Raw genomic sequence first — 23,257 nt, forward strand, 5'->3', positions numbered from 1 at the left:
TGATCTCCTTCAGAATGGACTGGTTGGATCTCCTTGCAGTCCAAGGGACTCTCAGGAGTCTTCTCCAACACCACAGTTCAAAAGCATCAATTCTTCAGTGCTCAGCTTTCTTCACAGTCCAACTCTCACATCCATACATGACCACTGGAAAAACCATAGCCTTGACTAGACGGACCTTTGTTGGCAAAGTAATGTCTCTGCTTTTCAAATGCTATCTAGGTTGATCATAACTTTCCTTCCAAGGAGTAAGCGTCTTTTAATTTCATGGCTGCAGTCACCATCTGCAGTGATTTTGGACCCCCCAAAAATAAAGTCTGACACTGTTTCCACTGTTTCCCCATCTATTTCCCCATCTATTTCCCGTGAAGTGATGGGACCAGATGCCATGATCTTTGTTTTCTGAATGTTGAGCTAAAGACAAAAGGACAAAATTCAACTGAGTACATTTTAAAGATCTTACTGGTTTTATTTAGTGATTCCTGAGTCAGGCAACATCCAATCTAGCAGACAGAATGGAGCTCCAAAGAGCTACACAAGGTGAGAGGTTTTATTGGCAGAAGGGAACAGAACAAGGAAATTATACTAGGCAGAAAGGTGGGTTGGTTATTGCAAAGTTCCTTTCCTTATAGTGGGGTGACAGGGATTGTCAGGCAGACTACCTAACTAATGCTTATCAGTCTATTCCTGATTTAAGCTGATATCTAGGATTGCATTGCAGCGAGAGCCAAAACTCTTAAGGAAGTTCCAGTTTGATGACATGAGGCATAGCATAAGCAGCTCCATTTTGGGCCTGTGGTTTTGTCTTTAACAGAACAAAGCACGTCATTAGAGCTTGAAGAAATACTCTTTTCCTTTCTTTGAGCCAAAGCAATAATAGTAAGCAGTTTTTTGGTGCTTCAGAGCTGTGTTTCATTGTTTTAACTTGTGTGAGCAGTAATAACTTTATGGCAGTGGACAGCCCTCACTTGTCTTATCCAGCTCCAGTTTTAGGCCAGCAGAATTGATTTTGTGTGTGTGTGTGTTTTGGTTTTCCTTTTACAGTGTCAGACTTTCTGATTTTTTAATGTTCAACCTTTTAGCATCAGTGACAGGTAGTAGGGCAGTTCGTGTTGACCTAACTGTGGATCCAGAAAGCCTGGTTAATATTGCCAGGTATGGTGGGCTCTAGAGAGCTTATTGTCTGGGTGTTTTTTGTTTTTGCATTTACTTCATGAAAGTGTATCAGCGTGTTATGTGCCAAGTGTGGTGCTGAGAGGTAGGGGAAACTGTGGTAAATAGTTTCAGCCTTCACAATTCATACGCTTGTGGTAAAGCACACATTTATCAAATAATACTTAACTACAACCATAGTGCGTGTGTGCATGCTAAGTCGCTTCAGTCATGTCTGACTCTTGGTGAGCCTGTGGACTGTAGCCCTCCAGGCTCCTCTGTCCATGGGATTCTCCAGGCAAGAGTATGGGAGTGGGTTGTCACGCCCTCCTCCAGGGGATCTTTGCTACCTAGGGATCAAGAACATGTCTCCTGCGTTGCAGGCGGGTTCTTTACCACTAGCTCCACCTGGGAAGCCTATAACCGTAGTATATACTATGAAAGAAGAGCCGGCTGAGGGGTATAGGACAGGTAAACCTGATTGAGGGGTAATGGATTGTTGGATAGAGACCAGGATAGGCTGCTGCCTGGGCTGGCTTCATAAGCCGCATGTGCAGAGGCCCTGAAGTGGGAAGATCCTCGGCATATTCAAGGAACAGAAGGAGGGCTGGTGTGGGTTAGAGTGGCAGGAAATGAGGTCAAATCACAGAGACCTTCTAAGCCTTGGTAAAGATACTGGAATTTGGGTTCAGGGTTCTAAGGAGCCTCACTAACTGTGTCTCAGATCCATGTTGGCCAGGAGATTCTTTTCACTGTCATGGAAAGGCTCCCTCCCAAAGGCGGCCCCACCCCACAGCTTCTCTTCCCCTAACCCTCCCCTGATGCTTCATCGCCACTCGTCTCATGCTTTATCCCGACTGACAGGTCCCCAGCCAGAGTCTCATGATCCCTGAGATTGTATCATCCACAGGCCTGTAATGAAAGGACAAGTCTAAATACTCAAGTAGGGGATGGGGGGAGGCACATTCAGTCCACATCCTTGGACTGAGTTGGCAACAAACTTTTAAAAATCAACTTTTTTTTTAATACTAAAAATCTTAAGTCGGCTACATGTGAGTGTAGTGTAAAAGCCTCTGCTTTTTAGTAAATTCTGGGCTGTGGGGCAGACGCTGACTGACTATGTGTTCAACTGGCACTTTGAAATTGCCTTGGGTCCCATTACGGTACACCCAGGGAAGCCGTGATAGGTCCCAGGCCTGAGGCTCATCCTCTGGCAAGGCGCAGGTTGCCCTGGTAACTACCACCCATGGTCATGGGTCGGCTTGCCTGAGCTCCAATCCCCAGCTGGTTTTTCAGGGGACCCCTCTGGCACACACTGCTTCATGTCAGGCAGCATTTTTCAGTGACTTCTGGGTGTGGGGCCCAGGCAGGCTACCCCCCGACCAGCCCTAGCTCTTGGAGTCCACCCGAGTCTGTTCCCTGCCTCGGGCTTCTCAGGGGTGAGCCTGCACCACCCGCCTGCAGCTTGGGCTTGGTGCAGAGCCATCTTGTGCTCGGAGATGGCGAGTCAGCTGCTGCTCCGACTTCCCTCCTGCTCTGTGCTCGTGCGTGACGCGGTAGCCTGCAGGGGGCTGGGCGCTGCGCGCATCAGCAGTTACCACTCTGCTGTGAGCGAGGCAGTGCCCTGGGTTCCGTTTCCACCTCTGTACCGTGGGCCTGAGATTAGCAGCTTCTGTGTGGTGAGCACTGACTCTGTTAATGCATTTAACCCTGAGTTGGTAGTAGTGTCTCCATTTTATGTGTCTGCCTCACGGGATTATGAAGGGGATTAGATAGATTTATATGTGAAGTGCTTTACAACCTGAAATGTATCAGATGAAAGCAGTTTTATTCAAAATTGGTTGGGGAAATTCACATAGATGAACCTTGTAATTCGAAGTATATACAGTGCCTATCCATACATAATGCTGATTTAGGACCATGTATCTGTTTATAGTACAGATCGTTCATGTAGTACATGAATATTTTGAGGGCCTGCGATGTATCAGGCACTGTTCTAGGTGCCTAAGATACATCAGTGCAGAAAATCAGAGATTTCTGTCCTCGTGATGCTTAAATTTCTAGCAGGCAGATGGACAGTCAATAATGAGTAAATTCTGCAGTGTATGGGGATGCTGTGAGTGCTGTGGAAAAGAAAAGGCAAAGCAGATAAGTGGGGCCAGGAGTGTGGGTGGCTCTTTTCATCAGGGTGAGTCTCTGCTTTCAAACAGTTCCCAAGTGCCTGCTGTGCCCTGTGGCCTGGAGACACAGCCGTGAACGGACGGATAAGGTCCTTTCCCTCCTGGAGTTGACTTTCTCGCAGACACAGTAGACAGTGAACAAGCAGGCAAATACTTGTGATAATTGCAGGTTGAAGTATGTAGCATGAAGGTAGTGTGAGGGCAAGTAGAAGCGGGAGCAAATAGAGAGATGGGGTGGGCCCTCAGAGTGGACATTTGAGCTGGGCCTTAGCAGGGGTGAGCCAGCCCCCTGAGCAGGACTGGAATTGGGCCAGGAGAGACTGGCAGCAAAGGGAGGACTGAGTGTGAGCACAGAGTGTGGGGCAGAGGGGGTGGGAGTCTGGGAATAGTGGCTGGGACCCATGGACAGTGCAGGGCCTCACAGGCCACAGCGAGGGGTCTTCATTCCACCCTAAAATCTGGGGATAGCCCCTGAAGGGCTCTAGGCAGGGCCTGACTTGATCTCCTTCGTGCAGTTAAAAGACAGCCCTACGCATTGCATGCCTGAGTGGTTCTGTTCAGTCACCGGCAAGCAGGACACGGAACTGGGAGTCAGTTCTCAAGCTGATTCTCACCTGTATTCTTTGAACCTCTGCTGTGTGCTGAGCACTGTGCTTGCTGCTTTTCACATGCATTATCTGGTTCATCCAGAAAGAGTCCATGCAAACTGTGATTCATTGTCTTGCAGGAGTCCCTAGAAAGCTGGGGTGCAGGGAGCTAGGGGTGGAGAACAAGGGTGCAATGGCAGGTGGATTTAGATAGTTTTAACACCACGCAGCAGTTGGTCTCTGTCCTTTTTTTAGGATAACCCATCTTGCAATGAGCAGGAAAGTTCATTTTTGCTCAGAAGCTAGAATGTATAATAGTTCTTCCCTCCATCCTCCCTGACAGGTCACAGTCAACTGAGAGGAATGGGGCTATTCAATCAGGTAGGCCTTTAAGAAAAAGGTATTTGGCTTTTGAAACCAACTCCAGATCATACGCTCACCCGTAAAATGAGAAGTTCCAGGGGATGGGACCCCTGTCCTGGTCATTCTGGTAACTCAGTTCCCACAGCATTCAGACTTTTAAAATCCCTTTTCACATTAGCACCTCTAAATTTCAGTGGAATTTGGTAGGACAAGAAACGGATGCAGCACTTCAGGGCTTTAGAGATATGAGCCTTCAAGCACATGTGCCAGCTTTCTTAAGCAAGCAGGTGTCCGGGCAAGCTCAATCGTGAGATGAACCCAAGGGCTACCTCCTCTAAACACTGCTGTGTTTCAAAAAGGATAAAAAAAGAGAGAGAGAGAGAGAAACAAAGGACCTTTTCCCCCTTTCATCTTTCCAAACAAGCAACCTGAAATATTTAACCGGGCACGTTGCGTCACTTGTGAATCTGATAATACTCGTTCTCACAATCTATATGCACGCAACTACAAGTCTGGAGACCAGATGTTTACCTTTTCAGAACAATATATTCAAGAAAGGTGGCTCAAGCCAAGCTGCCTCCCTGTTGAGTGGACTCCAGCAGTTTCCTGATGTTACCTTTTCTAGCCACCTGAATTTCAGATGAAAAACAGACCTCCCTTGTCATGCTACACCTTCTTGAATCTGATAGCTTAAATGCGTGAAAATCTGATAAATGCAGCTCTTCTCTGCTCCTTTTGCGCTGCATTTAGAAGGCAACGTGAGAGGATTTTCCTTTTCTTAGACGTAGCTGAACTCTATAAAGGGCTTCTGTTTTGTAATCTGTTTCCGAGATCTGATGCATGTGTTTCTAAGACCCTGTCACGTGAGGAGGTCTGACGTAGTCACCCAACGTGACTGTGAGAAAAGGCACTGCAAAGATGTGTGTGGGATGTGGACCTGGATCACCGAAGCGGTGTCCTTTGTCAGAACACTTTCCGCAGAGAATAGCAGGTCCACGCAGTAGATTCTGCTTCAATATGGGTCTCGCACTGGCCCCAAATAGATTGTGAGTTTGACTTGTGCGTGATTCCAGGTCAGTATCCTAATGCAGTGTGTTCTTTTTTTAGTTGGGTTTTATTTCCAAGTGTCTTTTTATAGAAGCATGGCAGTAGAAAGAGGGGAAAGTGGCTCCGTTGATTCAGTTTCATTACCATGTATGTTGGGAATTGAGTGGCCAAGGTGCTGGCGAGAGGGCGCCTGGCATTTTCCTCTGATCAGAAGATACAGAAAAATGGGATTCAGTCTGGCCCTGGAGTGTGGCCTTGAGTAAGTGACATCAAGTTCTCACTAAGAATGCAGACTGGACAGGATTATTTCACTCTCCATCTGTGATGTCTTAAAGACTTGCTAATAAAAGTACACCAGATTTTATTAACAAGCTCTATAAAGTTACATAATAGTTACACTGGTTAAACAATTTAAAGAGGTTTTTCAAGATTTGAGGGGGGTTACATTGGGAGAGTTAAAAATTTTATGGTAACTGTCATTTTAAGTTTTTTACTTCTCTGTGCTTTAGTAAAATTGCCTTGTCTACTTGGGGAAGGGAAGACTTAATTAGTCTGGAAATACTAGGAATTAGTTGCTCAGATCATTGCCAAGAATTGTTTTCAAGTTCAAACCCAGAACAGGTATCCAGGATATAATGGGGAGGGGGGCCTAATTTAGTAGATGAATGGATAGACTCTAAAGGCAAACAGAATGCTATGACCAAGCCAGCCTTTGAGACTTGAAGGCAAAGATTCAAGCAATGATAGGTTGAACAAACAATATAGGCAGCAAATCGAGGAGCAGTTTTTACCTGAGTGTAGGTGAAGGGACTATTGGTCCACCTCGTTTCACAGCCATGCTCACACTCAAGTGATAGGGAGCAGTCACTTCCGGCTTGGAAAATTAAAGGCAGCTATAGAGTGTGTGTATGCATCTGTGTGGCCATGGCGTGTCTATCTGTGTTTCTCTGTGCCTTGGTTTCTCCTGACGCCTGGGCATTTCTGCTTTGTATTTTAGCACACTTTCATTCATTTTGTCTTACATGTGATTCATTTTATTGAGTAAAATAACTTCTGAGCATTTATTTAAATATGATTTTGAATATTTTCTTACTGTTTAAAGCAGTGGTTCTCAAACTTTTTATTCCCAGGACCCCCTTACATTCTTATAAATTTTTAAGGACCCAAAGAGCTTTTGTTTATCTGAGTTACATTCAAAATTTTAAAGGAGAATTTAAAAACTATTTGTTAACTTTCAAAAATTGACTATGATAAACCCAATTACATAGTAAAATGATACATTTTTATTTTTAAAATAACTATTTTCTAAAGCAAAAATTAGTGAGAAGAGTGGTGTTATTTTTTGCAAATATGGTTGACCCTTGAACAACACAGGTGTTAGATACAGCACAGACTCTCCACTGGGTCAAAAATCCACAAAATCTCCCCTCCTCCGAATCCCTTCCTCCAGTTCTGCGTCTGTGGGTTCAGCCAACCATGGATCATGTAGCACTGTAGTACATATTTAGTGAAAAAAATCTGTGTACAAGTGGATCTAAGCAGTTCAAACCTGTACTGTTCAAAAGTATACTATATCTTTACTATCTGACTTAATAGAAAGATAGCTGGATTTTCAAATCTGCTTCTGGATTCAGCTGCAATGTGTTGTTTTAGTTGAACTATATGAAAAAAATCCAGCCTCACACAGCTAGGTAGTTGGAAAAGGGAAGTTTGGTGTTTTTTTTTTAATAACCTTTTTAGTTAGCTGTGGATATTCTCTGATGCTACACCAGTATCTACCAGTAGGACTTTCTTAAAGGTTAATTGCAACATGGAATCCGTATCAGTGAACTTTCTGCAGTTTGTTACATGTAAATATATGGCTCTCTGTTACACCTTTTAGCTCATGCATGATTTTTTTTGGTAATATGCATTGGTCATTTGGAAAATATTGGTTCACTGAGCCATGTATATCTTCCAAATTCATTACTCAGTATCCAAAAATCACTTCCATTAACGTCACCACCAACATCATCAGAAAAGTCATTATGTATTGAGGAGTGTTGAGCTCACTGTGGTAGATACAAGTTTTCCAAAATTCTGATTTTTGCTCCAGTCTGATTTTATTACTGGCAACAAAATGGCTGCTTCCTTGAAATGACACTCACTTATTTCATTTTCAAGAAAACGTTTGCCCAAGTAACCGTATTTAAATAGCCATGGTTTATCTTATCAGCAATTTTTTTCAAGTAAAAATGATGTTCCATGAAAAAAAAATTGGTAAGTTTGACTCAGAGCTCTAGGAAACACCAAATGCTTTTTGTCAAGGCAGTCATCATTTTTCATTATGCAGCAGAAGTGTTTTATGTGTCCTTCCGATTTTACACACAATAATAGATGTATATTCAAGGGTCCCGATTTAATAAAATGATAATTACTCCTTAATCCAAGTGTCACTGGCTTGATATCTGCTAAGGTTGTAGAAGTTTTCCCCATCTTTGGTTTTGTACCATTAGTGCACATGTTCACACAGTAAAAAAGACACATGACATCTTAGTGTGGTTATGAAAATAGTTTTGACCTCAAGAACTTGCTGAAAGGGTCTTGGGAGACCCAGAGATCCATGAAACATGCTTTGAGAACCCTCCAGGTTACAATGAAACTAGGAAGGAAAAAAAGGAACAGGAATTTATTTTTATTTTCCTAGTAATTTTGCTTTCTCTCTAGTAGAATTTGGGTTCACCCAGGTCTGATTTTTAAAGCTTTAAATCAAGTAGCTTTCTAAGTACAGTATGTTATTTAAGCCATTTGCTGCTCGGGGCCTGAGGAACCAATGTCTCCCTGCTCACTTATTGTCAGAATCAACAATGTATTGGTACCAAGACTGTCCCTAAACTCAAGGAGCAAATAAGAAGGATAGAAATGTGTACAAATGCACAATATTGCATGCGACAATAAAGGTTGGAACCCCAGACTGGAAATTCATGAGGAGGGAGGCTGACCAAAGGAGATGTCACCTGAGATGAGTAAATTACAGGAATTGCCAGGCAGAGGAGCTAGGGGTGAGGACGGAAGAGCCTCAGAGGAAATGCAGTTTTTCTTCTAAAGCTTCACACAGGCAGAATGTAGAAATCTTTCTGGGTAACCAGAAGAGGACTCATGTGGGGAGTGCGTGAGTTGTGTGTGCTGTAGGTATACTGGAGTGCAGTTGAGGAGCCTAGCGGTGGAGGAGGGGCCTTCTGCTTTGTCCCTTAATCCGCTTCTGTACTGTTTGCATATTTTACCATCAGCATAGATTTTTTTTTTTAACTTTTTTAATACTAGTTAACTCTATAAGTAAGTGAAGAAGTCGTTTTAGGTGGGGGTGGGATGAATTGGGAGATTAGAATTAATATATTTACACTATTGATATTATGTATATATAACATATAGATAACTGATAAGAACCTACTGTACAGCCCAGAGAACCCAGTTCGGTGCTCTGTGGTGACCTAAAGAGGAAGGAAATCCAACAAAGGGGATAAATGTAAACATACAGCTGATTCACTTTGCTGAGTAGTAGAAACTAACACAACATTGTAAAGCAACTACACTCCAATAAAAATTAATTTGAAAAAAGAAAAGTCATTTTAATCATCAAAAGCATCTTAAGTGCCCATCCTTACATAATATGAATGTATTATATAAGGTTGGAATAATGCAGGAGACGAAGGCAGCAGCAGATTCTACATATGCTAATTAAGTAGAATTTCCTAATGGCCCTGGTATGAAGTATAATTATAAAGTATGTTTATTATATATTTATAAAGTTCTTAAAAACATTTTAAATACTTATAAGGTATACTTTATCTCAATATACACATGTAATTATAATGTAGTATTTTATATTTAGTTTATATAGATATGTATATTTATATATATATATAAATACAGGATGACCCCTCATCCTCATTTCCCAGGATATAGTCCCAATGTATACCTGTTTATCTGGCACAGTTATTAGTTGTATCCCCTTTTCTCTCTCAAGTGTCTTGTTGTTTTAGATGCTGAATTATACGTTCATGGTATTTATTGTGCTTATAAAATCTGTTTCTAATAGCACATGTTCATATATTTATATAATCATAGATCTGTTGGTATGTGCATGTGAATATATATGTACGTGTATTTGTGTGTTTAGAAGGTGTATGCTAAAAGCTTTACAGCTAAAAAACAAACTCAGGAAAATAGTAACATAAATCAGATGATCACAATTATCTAATTACAGATTGATTTATTTTCTAAAATATTGGCTCAGCAAAAATTTTGTAACAACATTTTTCATGCTTATTTATTCCATCTCGGTGATACTACTGAAAATAATAGATATATTATACAAAACTTGCTTTTTAGTACATGTTTCAGAATATTACATATAAACTTAATCTCATCTACTTTCCAGCTTCTGTTTCTTTTTCTGAAGTCTGTTGTGGGCTTTCCATTGGCAAGAACTCCTAAGACTTCTGTTTTCACTTACTCTCAATGAAGAAATATAGCAGAGGAGATCACTTTTTTTTTTTAAGTCAAAGAATACTATTTTTGGTGGGAATGACTGCCTCCCCCCTGAACTCATTTAAGTCTGAATTCTAACTTTAGGGATATCCTTAAAGTAAGGATGACTGTTCAAAACTCTGGGTCCAATGTGACTTTACTTCATGTTCTCATCAGTTGCACAAACCAAACTGGCTAACGGGACCAGGCTGGGCTAGGTGCTGAGAGAAGCCGTCGGGCAGTGAGCGCTGGGAAAGGCAGCGCGTGCCTGCAGGTGGCAGTGATGCAGGGACGCAGCTGCTCGGTTGCCAGGCAGGCAGCAGCCTCGTTGTCGTCCAGTCTTCCTGTTTCTCAAGAAAAGACACATTGATTTTTACGTTAAATCTTACTGTTCTTTGACATCAACTTTTCTGTTTTTTTTTTTTTTTTCAAAAACATGGTCCAAATGCTACCTGTATCAAACACCACAGTGGGTCCCCTCTGGTCTTCAGACTTCAAACTCAGTTGCACATCGGACATGTAGAATATGACTTGAAATTGCATCTTCGACAACTGTCACTGCCTTTCACCTTGCATTTATGGATTTGGATGCTTTGTTCCAAACTGTGACATGGGCTCCTTGATTACAAGCTTCTTGAGGGCATGAAACTCAGCTGTGCCTCGTTCTGACTGAACTGCGTGTTCCTCAGCTTTGTCCACTTCAGCAGGCAGCGCTGAAGTCAGTGTCACCTCTCCCTGAAAGGGGCTTTGGCGAGGCTCTCCTGCCTTCCCTCAGCCCATCCCGGGGCCACTGCCCCCTCCTCTTTGTCCCTGCACCTTCACTGGGAATCTTGGCTTTACAGCATCGTGTGAACCCGTCTTACCTTCCCTGCTATACTGCAGACCTTTGGGGGCAGAATTTTTGTTTCTGTAACGGTGCTGGATTTTAGTGTCAGTCCGCAGACCTGGTTCTGGCTGGTGAATAAAAACCACAGGAATATCCTCTGAGACAGGATTTTTCCGTGTTTACTCGTGTGCCTTTCAAATTTGTTATCACGGGGACAAACAGAATGTTCCTTATTCGCTAAATAAGGTACAAAATATATATATAGGTTCCAGGGTCTCACCTCAGCTGTTCCAAACAAGAATCTCGGCAGGGGGACTCTCTGAGTGCTGACCAGATGACAGCTTCCTAGGTGGCTCAGATGCATGGCCAGGTTCAAGAACTTCTGTCCCACAGCATACAGCAGGTATTCAGTGAATCTCTGTTCCAAGGAGAAATGAACTCTTTTCTCCCTATAACACTCAGCCAATATTCAAGAAATAATGGTCAAGAGAATTAAATTCTGAATTCACATACGAACTCTCCTCATCTCACCTTTTTAGGTGGGGCTGAGGCCATCTACTCCTTCCCAGGCTCTCACACTGTCTGGGGTGGATGGATTAATTCTTACCTGAGTTAGAGGATGGCCTGACTAGCTGGTTTGCAACCAGCTGGCCTCCCTCTAATCTTCTCCATGTGCTGAAGTCTCAGTGATCCTGAGTGATTTAACTCAGATCTAATGATAACTAGTACTTGCAATATAAAACTTGCTGTGGGGAGTCCCCTAGAGCCTGTTATGATCTGGTCTGACCGTTTCAAGCTTCGCAGATGGTGCTAGTGGTAAAGAATCCACCTGCCAACACAGGAGACACGGGGTTTGAGTCCTGGGTCGGGAAGATCCCCTGGAGGAAGAAATGGCAACCCACTCCAGTAGTCTTGCCTGAAAAATCCAATGGACAGAGGAGGCTGGCAGTCCACAATCCATAGGGCCAAAAAGAGTCAGACATGACCGAGCGGCTGAGCACACACGACCCTTCCAAACAGGAGAAGAAGATATGAGAAGGGAGAGAAAGTAGATCCCCCAGGGGCCCAAAGCAGAGACCTCACAGAAGACCAAAGAGGCACCTGCCAAGTAGGTAGGTCAGTGATCTTTGTAAGCCAGTGAAGGATAGACTCTGGCAATCCGTTCAGGGTGACCCTTTCTCTCTTCAGGAGTACAGAGGGGGCCATAAAGATTCCTTTTTATTTAATTTTATTTAAAGACATAGTCCCCCACATCCCTGGAAAGGATTCATGCAAGGTTACAGGTAAAGGCAGGTAAAACAAGAGTAGAAGAGCTATCACTAAATAAAGTGAGACAGTGGTCACACCAGCAAGCCAGGCTCACGGTGGCTACAACAGTCGACGGTAAACATTAGTACTAAGCTTCCTCATTTCAAGAATTAAAAAAGAAACGTGGTGAGTGCATTGTTCTCATTATCTGGTTAATGAAGAATTTGTTAGTAGAAATGCACTTTTTCCAGTGGCTGAATGAGATAAAAGAAGGTATCAAATGGATTCTTGTATAAAGGACACTAAATAACATAATGGGCACAGCTCATAATTGCTTTACAAAAAGGTGAAAAGAGAGGCTTTAATGTGGCCATCTGGTCTTTCCAACTGAATGAATGCCATGAGCTAAATGTTTTACTCCAGTGCTAGGAAGACATGGCCGCTGGGAGTTAAAGAGCGGCAAGCTGTATGGGCTTTCTGGACTTCGCTTGATCAGAGAGAGAGAGAGACTTGATGAACAGCAGCTGGGTAGTATGTCTTTTAGACCAGAGCAGGTATTTTGGCCAGGGCACTACAGTTTAAGTGCAGGTGTGATCTCTTAGTATATAGTGAAATTAGTTTGGTGAGTTGCTGTTGGCATTTTTTAAGTGAAAGATAATAGAACAGGACAGACAGCATCACACCTCTTAAGGGTAAGTTTTAGTTTCACTTTTGTCTTGAGTCCCTACGCACCATGTATTTTTTACTGTAGGTAACCATGAAGGCTGGTGCTTTGGACTGCCCCTCACTAGAACAGTAGTAGGTAGGCTCCGGCCAACCCAGGCTCATTATAGAACATAGAGAATAATAAGACCTGGGTGCAACAGCGAGGGGATCCTCAGACCAGAGCAAGAGCCACCGTGCCTTTAAATTGTGCTAGTTTAAGAACCTGTGACTAGACAGTATTATAAACTCAGAAACATACTTCTCTGTTTTTGTGTTATGTTTCCATTTTGGTTGCCTTTAGTATCTCACAGAGTTATTTTTGAACACCCCAGTCTACTATGGCTATGATAAAAGGGAAATCAGAGGAATGAGATGGGTCCCCAGACGGGCCAGTAGTGCAGAGGGCAGGGGGCCTCTGGTGGTCAGACTCAGTCACGCAGACCAAGACTTTCCACTGAGAGACCCTCCAGAGCCACAAATGAGGAATGATTCCTCCAGTTCTTGCTTCTTCCCTGAGCAGCCAATACCTTTAGTTACAGATACTGCTTGCTTCAGCTTCCCCAGTGGCTCAGCAATAAAGCCTCCACCTGCAATTCAGGAGACCCTGGGTGGGGAAGATCCTCTGGAGCAGAAAAGGGCAACCCACTCCAGTATTCTTGAGTGGGAAATCCCATGGACAGAGGAACATGGCAGGCTGCAGTCCTTGGGGTCACAAAGAGTCAGACACAACTGAGGGCATGCGCACGCACACGCGCGCGCACACACACACACACACACACACTGCTTAGTTAAGGAAAACTTAAATAATTTTCTTGCTTCATGAAGTAAGGTGAAAGTGAAAGTCACTCAGTCGTGTCCAATTCTTTGCAACTCCATGGACTATACAGTCTGTGGAATTCTCCAGGCCAGAATACTGGAGTGGGTAGCCTTTCCCTTCTCCAGGGGATCTTCCCAACACAGGGGCAGAACCCAGGTCTCCCTCATTGCAGGCAGATTCTTTACCAGTAGCCACAAGGGAAGCCCAAGAATACTGGAGTGGGTAGCCTATCCCTTCTCCAATGGATCTTCCCAACCCAGGAATCAAACCAAAGTCTCCTGCATTGCAGGCTATGTTTGGATCAAGTCATTAGAGTGGATCATCAGAAACAGACAGGAGTCTTGTGATGGGACCATGACATTGCCTGATTCTAAGAATTCAACACAGCAGCCCTGAGTGATGATGAGACCCTTAACATTTATCAGGGAACCTCCCCACCCCCCCCACCCCCCTGCACCGCCAAATTTGGACATGTATATGTAGCCTACAACTTTGGAGAAAGTCAGAGAAAAAGTTCTGGGAGGATTTCCAACTATAACAACTGTGAGCAATGGTATGAGAAACAGGCTGGGGCAAGATAAAGATTAAGCTTCTAAGGTTGACTCCAAGTCTTTGGAGCAACAACAAAATGCGATTAAAAAGAAAGACTACAAAACCCTGTATTTTCATACAAAAAATAAGTTTTTCAAAGAAATAAAAAATAGCCTATAAACCAAAGAAATCAAAAATAGCCTATGAGAGCTCCTTGTGGAAGGACCTTTATCTCTGACCACTTCTCTCCTTTTCTTTTAGATGACAGTCATGTCCCTTTCCAGGGACCTCAAGGACAACTTACACAGCGACACAGTGCTCTCCATCTTAAACGAGCAGCGCATTCGGGGCATTTTGTGTGATGTCACTATCATTGTGGAAGACACCAAGTTTAAAGCCCACAGCAATGTCCTGGCTGCTTCAAGCCTTTATTTCAAAAACATCTTTTGGAGCCATACCATCTGTATTTCCAGCCACGTCCTGGAGCTGGATGATCTCAAAGCTGAAGTGTTTACAGAAATTCTCAATTATATCTACAGCTCCACAGTCGTCGTCAAGAGACAGGAAACTGTCACTGATCTTGCAGCTGCTGGGAAAAAGCTGGGAATATCCTTCTTGGAAGATCTTACTGATCGCAACTTCTCCAATTCTCCGGGTCCCTATGTATTCTGCATTACCGAGAAGGGAGTGGTTAAGGAAGAAAAAAATGAAAAAAGACATGAAGAACCAGCCATCACTAACGGGCCAAGGATCACAAATGCATTTTCCATCATCGAAACAGAAAACAGTAATAACATGTTCTCTCCACTGGACTTGAGAGCAAGTTTCAAAAAGGTCTCCGACTCCATGAGAAACACCAGCCTCTGCCTGGAGAGGACTGACGTCTGCCACGAGGTGGAGCCCGTGCGCACCCTTGCTGAGCACTCCTACGCCGTGTCTGCCGTGTCTGCCGTGTCTGCCGTGTCTTCCGTGGCTGAGGCTTACAGAAGTCAGCCTGCCCGGGAACAGGACAGCAGTTCACCTGCGAAAACAGGGAAGGAGAACGCTGAAGCTGTTGCAGCAAAACCGAAAACATGCCGAAAGCCAAAGACACTCTCCGTACCCCAGGAATCAGATTCCACTCCAGAAAATATACCACCCCCTCCAACAAGCAACTTGGAGGTGCGTCAAGAGGAAAGTCCGCAGCCAGCAGCAGTTCTTTCCCTTTCAAAATCTCCCAGCCACAACGAAGGAGAGGTCCAATTTCCCAGGGCGGAGGAAAATAAATCCTCTGATGTCCCTGGGCCACCAGCCGCCGAGGTGCCGCCTCTCGTTTACAACTGCAGCTGTTGTTCCAAATCTTTCGAGAGCAGCACTTTGCTCAGTGCCCACATGCAGCTTCACAAGCCGACCCAGGAGCCCTTGGTGTGCAGGCACTGCAACAAGCAGTTCAGCACCGTCAACAGGCTGGATCGGCACGAGCAGATCTGCATGAGGTCAAGCCACATGCCCGCTCCTGGAGGGAATCAGCGCTTCTTAGAAAACTATCCCACCATCGGGCAGAACGGAAGTTCATTCACAGGCCCAGAACCTTTATTAGCTGAGAATAGGATTGGTGACTTTGCCAGTCCCGGGAGTACGCTGCCAGAAACAGAACACATGGTTAAGTTTGTTAATGGGCAAATGCTCTACAGCTGCGTGGTGTGCAAACGCAGTTATGTGACTTTATCCAGCCTCCGAAGACATGCAAATGTTCACTCCTGGAGGAGAACATATCCTTGCCATTACTGCAACAAAGTGTTTGCCTTGGCTGAGTACAGGACAAGACACGAGATTTGGCACACAGGGGAAAGGCGGTATCAGTGCATTTTCTGCCTGGAGACATTTATGACCTACTATATACTCAAAAACCACCAGAAGTCTTTCCATGCCATTGATCATAGACTTTCCATCAGTAAAAAAACAGCAAATGGAGGCTTGAAGCCTAGTGTCTATCCATATAAACTTTACAGGCTCCTGCCCATGAAATGCAAGAGGGCTCCTTACAAGAGCTACCGACATTCTTCCTATGATAATGCTCGAGAAAACAGTCAGCTGAATGAGCCTGCACCTGGTCCCTATGTTATTCAGAATCCACACAGCTCTGAATTACCTACTCTGAATTTCCAGGACAGTGTAAACACCTTGACCAACAGTCCAGCCATCCCATTGGAAACACCAGCACGTCAGGACGTGCCCACTTCGGCCAGTATACAAAACACAGAGGGTACCAAATGGGGTGAGAGGGGAGACTTAAAAGTGGATATGGACAATAACTTTTATTCCACAGAGGTGTCAGTTTCTTCCACTGAAAATGCTGTCAGTTCGGACCCCCGGGCAGGGGATGTGCCTGTTTTGGCAGTGAGTAACGGCAGTGAGAACTCCACCCCTGTGATCAGCTACAGTGGCTCAGCCCCCTCGGTCATCGTGCACAGCAGCCAGTTTTCATCGGTGATAATGCACAGCAATGCCATTGCTGCCATGACCAGCCGCAACCCCAGAGGAGCCCCTTCAGACCAGACTGTCAGTCAGATCCCAAAAGAAGATGGCAAGCCCGCCGAGCCAGACAAAGTTGGGAGGGCCATCAGCAGACCCAAGAGCATGAAGGAGAAAAAGAAAGCCGGCCCATGTAGCAGGGGAGAAATACCAGAGGAGTCCAAATTCACTGCCGATCCTGGAGGCTCACTGGGCAAAACTACAAATACCATCAAAGAAACGAGTAAAATTGAAACCTACATCGCAAAGCCCGCTCTCCCAGGAACCTCCACAAACAGCAGCGTCGCACCCCTTTGTCAAATAACGGTGAAAATCGGGAATGAAGCCATTGTGAAGAGGCACATCCTCGGCTCTAAACTGTTCTATAAGAGAGGGCGGAGACCCAAGTATCAAACACCGGAGGAGACACTGCCCCAGGAGAGTGACCAGGAAGCCAATGGAGACAACCCTCTCGGGCTCTGCCAGTCCGGGTGCATGGAGATGAACGAGATGTTTGACGATGCCAGTGACCAGGATTCCACGGACAAACCGTGGCGCCCCTACTACAACTACAAACCCAAGAAGAAATCTAGACAGTTGAGAAAAATGAGGAAGGCCAACTGGAGGAAGGAGCACGAAAACAAGAGCCCGAGCGGTAAGTGTAGATACCCGGCCGACCTGGACTGTGCGGTGGGCAAGGCTCCGCAGGAGAAGGCCTTCGAGGAAGAGGAAAACAAAGAGATGCCTAAGCTGCAATGTGAACTCTGTGACGACGGAGACAAAGCCTCAGGGGCCGGGAGCCAAGGGAGGCCCCACCGGCATCTCACGGCCCGGCCTTATGCATGTGAGCTCTGCGCCAAGCAGTTTCAGAGCCCCTCCACCCTCAAGATGCACATGCGGTGCCACACGGGAGAGAAGCCGTACCAGTGCAAGACCTGCGGCCGGTGCTTCTCCGTGCACGGCAACCTCCAGAAGCATGAGCGCATCCACCTGGGCGTGAAGGAGTTCGTCTGTCAGTACTGCAACAAGGCCTTCACGTTGAACGAGACCCTCAAAATCCACGAAAGGATCCACACGGGAGAAAAACGATACCACTGTCAGTTCTGCTTTCAGAGTTTTTTGTATCTGTCCACGAAAAGGAATCACGAGCAGAGGCATATCAGGGAGCATAACGGGAAGGGCTATGCCTGCTTCCAGTGCCCCAAAATTTGCAAAACAGCTGCTGCCCTGGGAATGCACCAGAAGAAACACTTGTTCAAAAGCCCCAGTCAGCAGGAGAAAGTGGAAGGTGACACAGGCCAGGAAAACTCCAATCCCCTGGAGAATCCACATTTCATTGCTTCGGAAGGCACCGACCCAAAGGATAATGTACAAACCGTTGTTGATAATGTCCTTTGAATGGAGATCCTTAGGGGAAAAAAAAAAACCTTTGAGAATACAAGTTGGTGGGCTTTTTTTTTTTTTTTTTTTTTAGTTAGCTGTTTCTTTTGTTTCTGTTTAGTTTTGTTCACTTAACAGTTATGAAGGAGTGAAATGTAACAAAGAAAATCTCATTTGTTCAAATTCCAGAAGAAGGATCCTAATATCCTCTCTGGGTTTTGGCATTAACTTCATGCAAAGTACACAAAAACAAAATAGCCGAATCTTCCAGTATCCCAAGTGTCGTGAAAGTTTATGAAGTTCTCAGTTGTGATATTTTTGCCAGTGGGAGGAAAAAAGAGTTTAATTTTAGCGTAATTTAAAACTTTCTGGTGAGTGCTCAGAGGAGCTGGCTGCTGAACTGTCTTTAGTAACTGGAGATATAAGGGTTCAGATATCATGAGAATGTCACCTTCATAAATATGTTAAAAGGTAAATGAGCTATGACAGTCATTATTCTCATCCAGCTTCTGCACTATTAAAAGTTGTTTAAATTAATGGGTACATATGAAATAATAGTATAGCTGAAAATACGTGTGAAATGAGTAACCCAAGTAGGATATTCATACGTTATCTAGAACTACTTTTCTGCAACACAAACCTTGTAAAATACAGATATAAAGCACTATAACTTTAAACTGTCCATGTCCCCTGTAGTGAATTATAATGATGAGCAATAGATCTGCAAATAATGAGAACTGATGTAAAAATCAGTAGGAAGCATTTTGAGTATGACTTCAGAGCATGTGTATGCTTTTAGATGGAATGCTGTTCTCTTGAAGTTATGGCTGAGCTGTTACTAGAACCGGTCTTCTCAAATCCCAAAAAACATAGGTCATGCCTTATCCACGGGGGAGAACCTTCCCAGAAGTTACTTGTGATTACCTGTGCTGTGCTGTGTATTACTTTCTAGAGGCCTCACTTCAGAAAATGAAGGTCAAATTCTTCTGAAACTCCCTGAAGTCTTCCATCCATCACAAGGCCATGGACGTGGAGGTCTTTCCAGATAGATTTAACCATTCTCAAGGGTTCAAGTAAAACCTGGCATCTCCTGTATCGCTGAAGGAGTGTCTTGGAAATTAAGTGCAAGGCACATGTATGGTGGTGAATTCCCAGGCACTTGAAAGTGACAGAAAGCCTAATCCCTACAATTGTCAGCCTTCTTGGAAATCATGCAGCCCACAAGCATATACTATTTAAAAAATAAATAAAGGACAACAGAAACACCCCCCCCCCCCGCCCCACCCAATAATGACTTGAGTGGGTAGGAAGTGATGACCTTCCTTGCCTCAAATGGAGCTTTGTCTTTGGAGGGTGGGGAGATAGAATGTGAAGTGACGAGGTTCCATGACTGACTGACATGCTTCAGAAATACATAGAATATATTCACAAGTCAGATGCCTTGTCTTCATGTTTGCAGACAACTGAGACCCTGGTTCAATTCCTGGGTCAGGATGATTTGCTGGAGAAGGGATAGGCTACCCACTCCAGTATTCTTGGGCTTCCCTTGTGGCTCAGCTGGTAAAGAATCCACCTGCAATGCAGGAGACTCGGGTTCAGTCCCTGGGTTGGGAAGATGCCCTGGAGAAGGAAAAGGCTACCCACTCCAGTATTCTGGCCTGGAGAATTCCACGGACTGTACAGTCCATGGCGTTGCAGAGTCGGACATGACTGAGCCACTTGCAGCCCCCTTGCTAAAAACCCACTTACGTGTTTAATGTTCTTTTTCTTTGACCCACACCATTAACACTGCCCTCAAAATCTAACCCCCCTATAGGATATTCCGTCACATGGACTAGGTTCCTGGGAAGCTGGAAATCATGATTCTTTAACTTTTTAAACTGCCAGAATAGGAGGGAGAGAGAAAACATTCTTATCCATTTGATACCAGAACACCAGTATGAACAGAATCTGGAACCCCGTTCAAGGATGACCTGCAGCCATTCGTGTTCACAGGATTTGACAGCTGGAAACCCAAGGTTACCCAAGGTTGCAAGGTTACCATTGTGAAGAAATGGCTTGAAGGACTCTGGGTTCTCTCTTCAAGTGTTGTGGTGTCTCCACAAAGAAGACTTCATATGGATTGGGGTGGACCAGAAAGCATCTAAACACCCAGAAGAGGACATAATCAAAGCTGATCTTTTTATACTGTAGTACTTTGTTGTTAAATAACCCCAATATTGTATTTGCATTTATCTTTTGTTCATCTACTTTCACTTACAAACAGTATTATGTAATAGAGGAAAATGGAAAATGCAAATGAGTTCAACTTTATTTTATACATTGTATATATGTACACCTGAACCATTCATCTGGGTTTTGTTAAAGAGATAGTCACAAAGGGCTTATGCAGATCATTTTGAATTGATAATTAGAAAACTGAATAAGCAATCCTGTGATCTACCAATTTGTTTTATCTCAGTCAGGATTATGAATCAAGAATTACTCTGTATTTCAGTCATTTTGATTTGAAGTAACTAAATATAAAACGATTACATGTAATGATGTCTCCCAGCCCTTCCATGTGGATATTTTTTAAGTGGACTTGTATGCTAATAATTCTAGACCAAAGTAAATATGGCAGAATATTTATACATGAAAAAATAATTTTGCAAATATTTTCTATAATTGTATTATTCGTTTAAAATGTTGATAGCTTGTGTTAGTTTCAGGGAGGGGTGTATATTTTGATAAAAAATACTTGACTTTGTAATTCTGTATATTCTATACAATTTATAGCAGAGCCGTTTTAAGACAGCCTTGTCACATTTTTTGTTAATTGTGAAAATTTTATTCGAAGTGATGTTTATGCATTGAGTACATAACGACCAACTAGAGGTAAAGTAAGTGTGAACAGTGAAACATACTGTATGCTGTACAAGATATATTGTAATTTGCTGTTATAGCATCTGTATTTTGGTTAGAAGATATTATTAAATGCAGATGTTAAGGGTTGGAAAGTCTAATTTTATTTTTAGAACTAATGGATATAAATTTGTTTTTGCTTGATTAAAATAGCTTATTCTTATGTTGTCTCTTTTTAAACATTTTAGTGTTAATTCTTTTGTGTAGCCAAGCTGCAATTTCATTTGTATGAGTCACAGCGTTGTTTCACATATGATTCATTCAGTATATTTCTGTTTCCTCACTTGTTTACATTCCATGGTACCTGCTTACATGCTTAGGACTCAAATGGAATATGACATTAAAAAAAAGCAGAATAAAAGAGACTGAAATCTTGTTATCATTTAGTGCTTTGGATAGGCCTGATATTATGATAAACCTGAGTGTTAGAAGTATTCTGCTCCAGTCATCCACAGAAAACAGATTTCACGTATTAACTACCAGATATTTGGCAACTTTCTTGCCACAGTCTATCTCATTCAGTCTTTTCCCAACGACCCTAGGAAATAGACTTCTTTATCTGCATTTTATAAGTGACTTTGAGAAGATCCCACAGCCAGCCAGCCAGGATCCCAACCCTTGGCTGCCTGACTCCAAAGCCCATGCTTTTGTTCCTTCTCTGCATCTTAGAGGGAAATGCTTAATGTAAACTGAACAGGGAATGAGGAAGAGACCTGACCAAGTAGTGCAGCTTGTGATGGTAGCTGTCACATCCTCAGCTGTAGGGAGGCCATAGTAGGGTCAGCTCCCTGGACTCAACTCTGATTTTCTTACTGAGGCCTCAATACTTTGGGCATTTGGTCACTCTTATGTTTGAGGATATTGCTCTATGAAGTCAGTTTGTAAAAGTTTGTAAACATTTTTTAATGTGGAATGAAATTATGATTTAATGCTATTGTAAACTAGCCATTTTTCACATAAAAAAAATCTGTCCTGTCATCGCAGATCATACTCCCAACCTTAGCTGCTGCTGCTGCTGCTGCTGCTGCTGCCAAGTCACTTCAGTTGTGTCCGTCGATGTTCGACCCCAGGCTCCCCCATCCCTGGAATTCTCCGGGCAAGAACACTGGAGTGGGTTGCCATTTCCTTCTCCAATGCATGAAACTGAAAAGGGAAAGTGAAGTCGCTCAGTCGTGTCCGACTCCTAGTGACCCCATGTGCAGCCTACAAGGTTCCTCCATCCATGGGATTTTCCAGGCAAGAGTACGGGAGCGGGTTGCCATTACCTTCTCCATCAACCTTAGCTACTTATCTGCAAATACAGGCAGTCACAATGGGTAATGTGACAGGAGAGCCAGAGGCTCAGGCAATACAACCCATCAGCAGCACAGGGAAAACAGCTCAAGTGTCCAGCCCTGATTGCTGGTCCACAGCATCAATTTTGTATTTGAAGGGCAACCCAAACCAAATTCTCCAAAAATTCTATAACTACTGTCTGCTAAAAGGAACTTAATTATCTATCAAAACAGCAGAATTAATATTGAAAGTATTTGTAACAGTTGAGAAACTAGATTAAACCCATAAAAACAAATCACACAAAGCAGTCCTATTTGTACATATTCTTTCTAAGATTTTTCTTGATGTGTAACCATTTTTTAAAAATCTTTATCGAATTTGTTACAGTATTGCTTCTGTTTTATGTTTTGGGTAGTTTTTTTGTTTGTTTGTTTTTGCACTGAGACATGTGAGATCTTAGCTCCCCGACCAGGGATGGAACTCACATGCCCTGCTTTGGAAGGTGAAGTCTTACCACTGGACTGCTAAGGAAGCCCCTGTACATATCCTTTCAATGACTTCAGGTCTTTTTATCCTTATTGCTCACTTTCCTCTTTCTTACCCCTGACTGATTTTGCTCCACTCCCTGTTTCCATCTATTCCTCTTTGTGAGGACAACAGTTCTTCCCATTTCAAGTTCTTTGTATCTGAGAACTCCTCAACTCACACCTGCATTGTGGCCTCTGTTAATTTAACCCCTCTTAGCCCCTCCTTTTCTTCTTCCCTCCCCATTTTGCACCCTTTGACCCTGAATATTCAAGCAAGTGAGTTGAGTTGGTGTGCAATTTTTAAAATTAAACACTCCAAATTTACATTTGGAAAAACTGTTTATAGCAGAAATGAGGTTACGTTTTTATTATTTCCTTCTTGACATCTGAGATACCAACTAATTCTATTTAGTATGTTTTACTGAGAAGTCAAGTGCATCTTTTTCAATAATTTTTAAGGTGATGACTTTCTGTGTAATTATATGTTCAGTCATGTCCAACTGTGGCCCCATGAACTGTAGCCCACCAGGCTCCTCTGTCCATGGAATTTTCCAGGCAAGAATATTGGAGTGAATTGCCATTTCCTTCTCCAGGGTATCTTCCCAACCCAGGGATCAAACCTACATCTCCAGCATTGGCAAGATTCTTTAGCACTAGCACCACCTGGGAATCATAGGAGTATTTTATTCCAGTTACAAGACACTTTGTTATATTTA

The 23,257-nt window shown here is 43.4% G+C and overlaps 1 protein-coding gene across 6 annotated transcripts in view; it reads left to right on the top strand.

The window, feature by feature from the left end:
* The window catches only part of ZBTB38 (zinc finger and BTB domain containing 38), a 138,693-nt gene extending 117,579 nt beyond the window's left edge, over window positions 1–21,114 (top strand). For 5 of the 6 annotated variants that reach the window (XM_040233911.1, XM_040233908.1, XM_040233925.1 and 2 more), the window contains one exon: window positions 14,224–21,114. In XM_040233911.1, coding sequence (XP_040089845.1) covers window positions 14,224–17,853 — 3,630 coding nt within the window. In that variant the 3' untranslated portion in view covers window positions 17,854–21,114. Of the gene's footprint in view, window positions 1–1,525; window positions 5,586–14,223 lie in introns of those variants that run through there. The other variant, XM_040233927.1, reaches the window with a different exon arrangement.
* Window positions 21,115–23,257: the final 2,143 nt, after the last annotated feature.

The sequence above is a fragment of the Oryx dammah genome, unplaced genomic scaffold (genome assembly GCF_014754425.2).
Source record: "Oryx dammah isolate SB20612 unplaced genomic scaffold, SCBI_Odam_1.1 HiC_scaffold_2, whole genome shotgun sequence".
In the NCBI taxonomy this organism is placed as follows: domain Eukaryota; kingdom Metazoa; phylum Chordata; class Mammalia; order Artiodactyla; family Bovidae; genus Oryx; species Oryx dammah.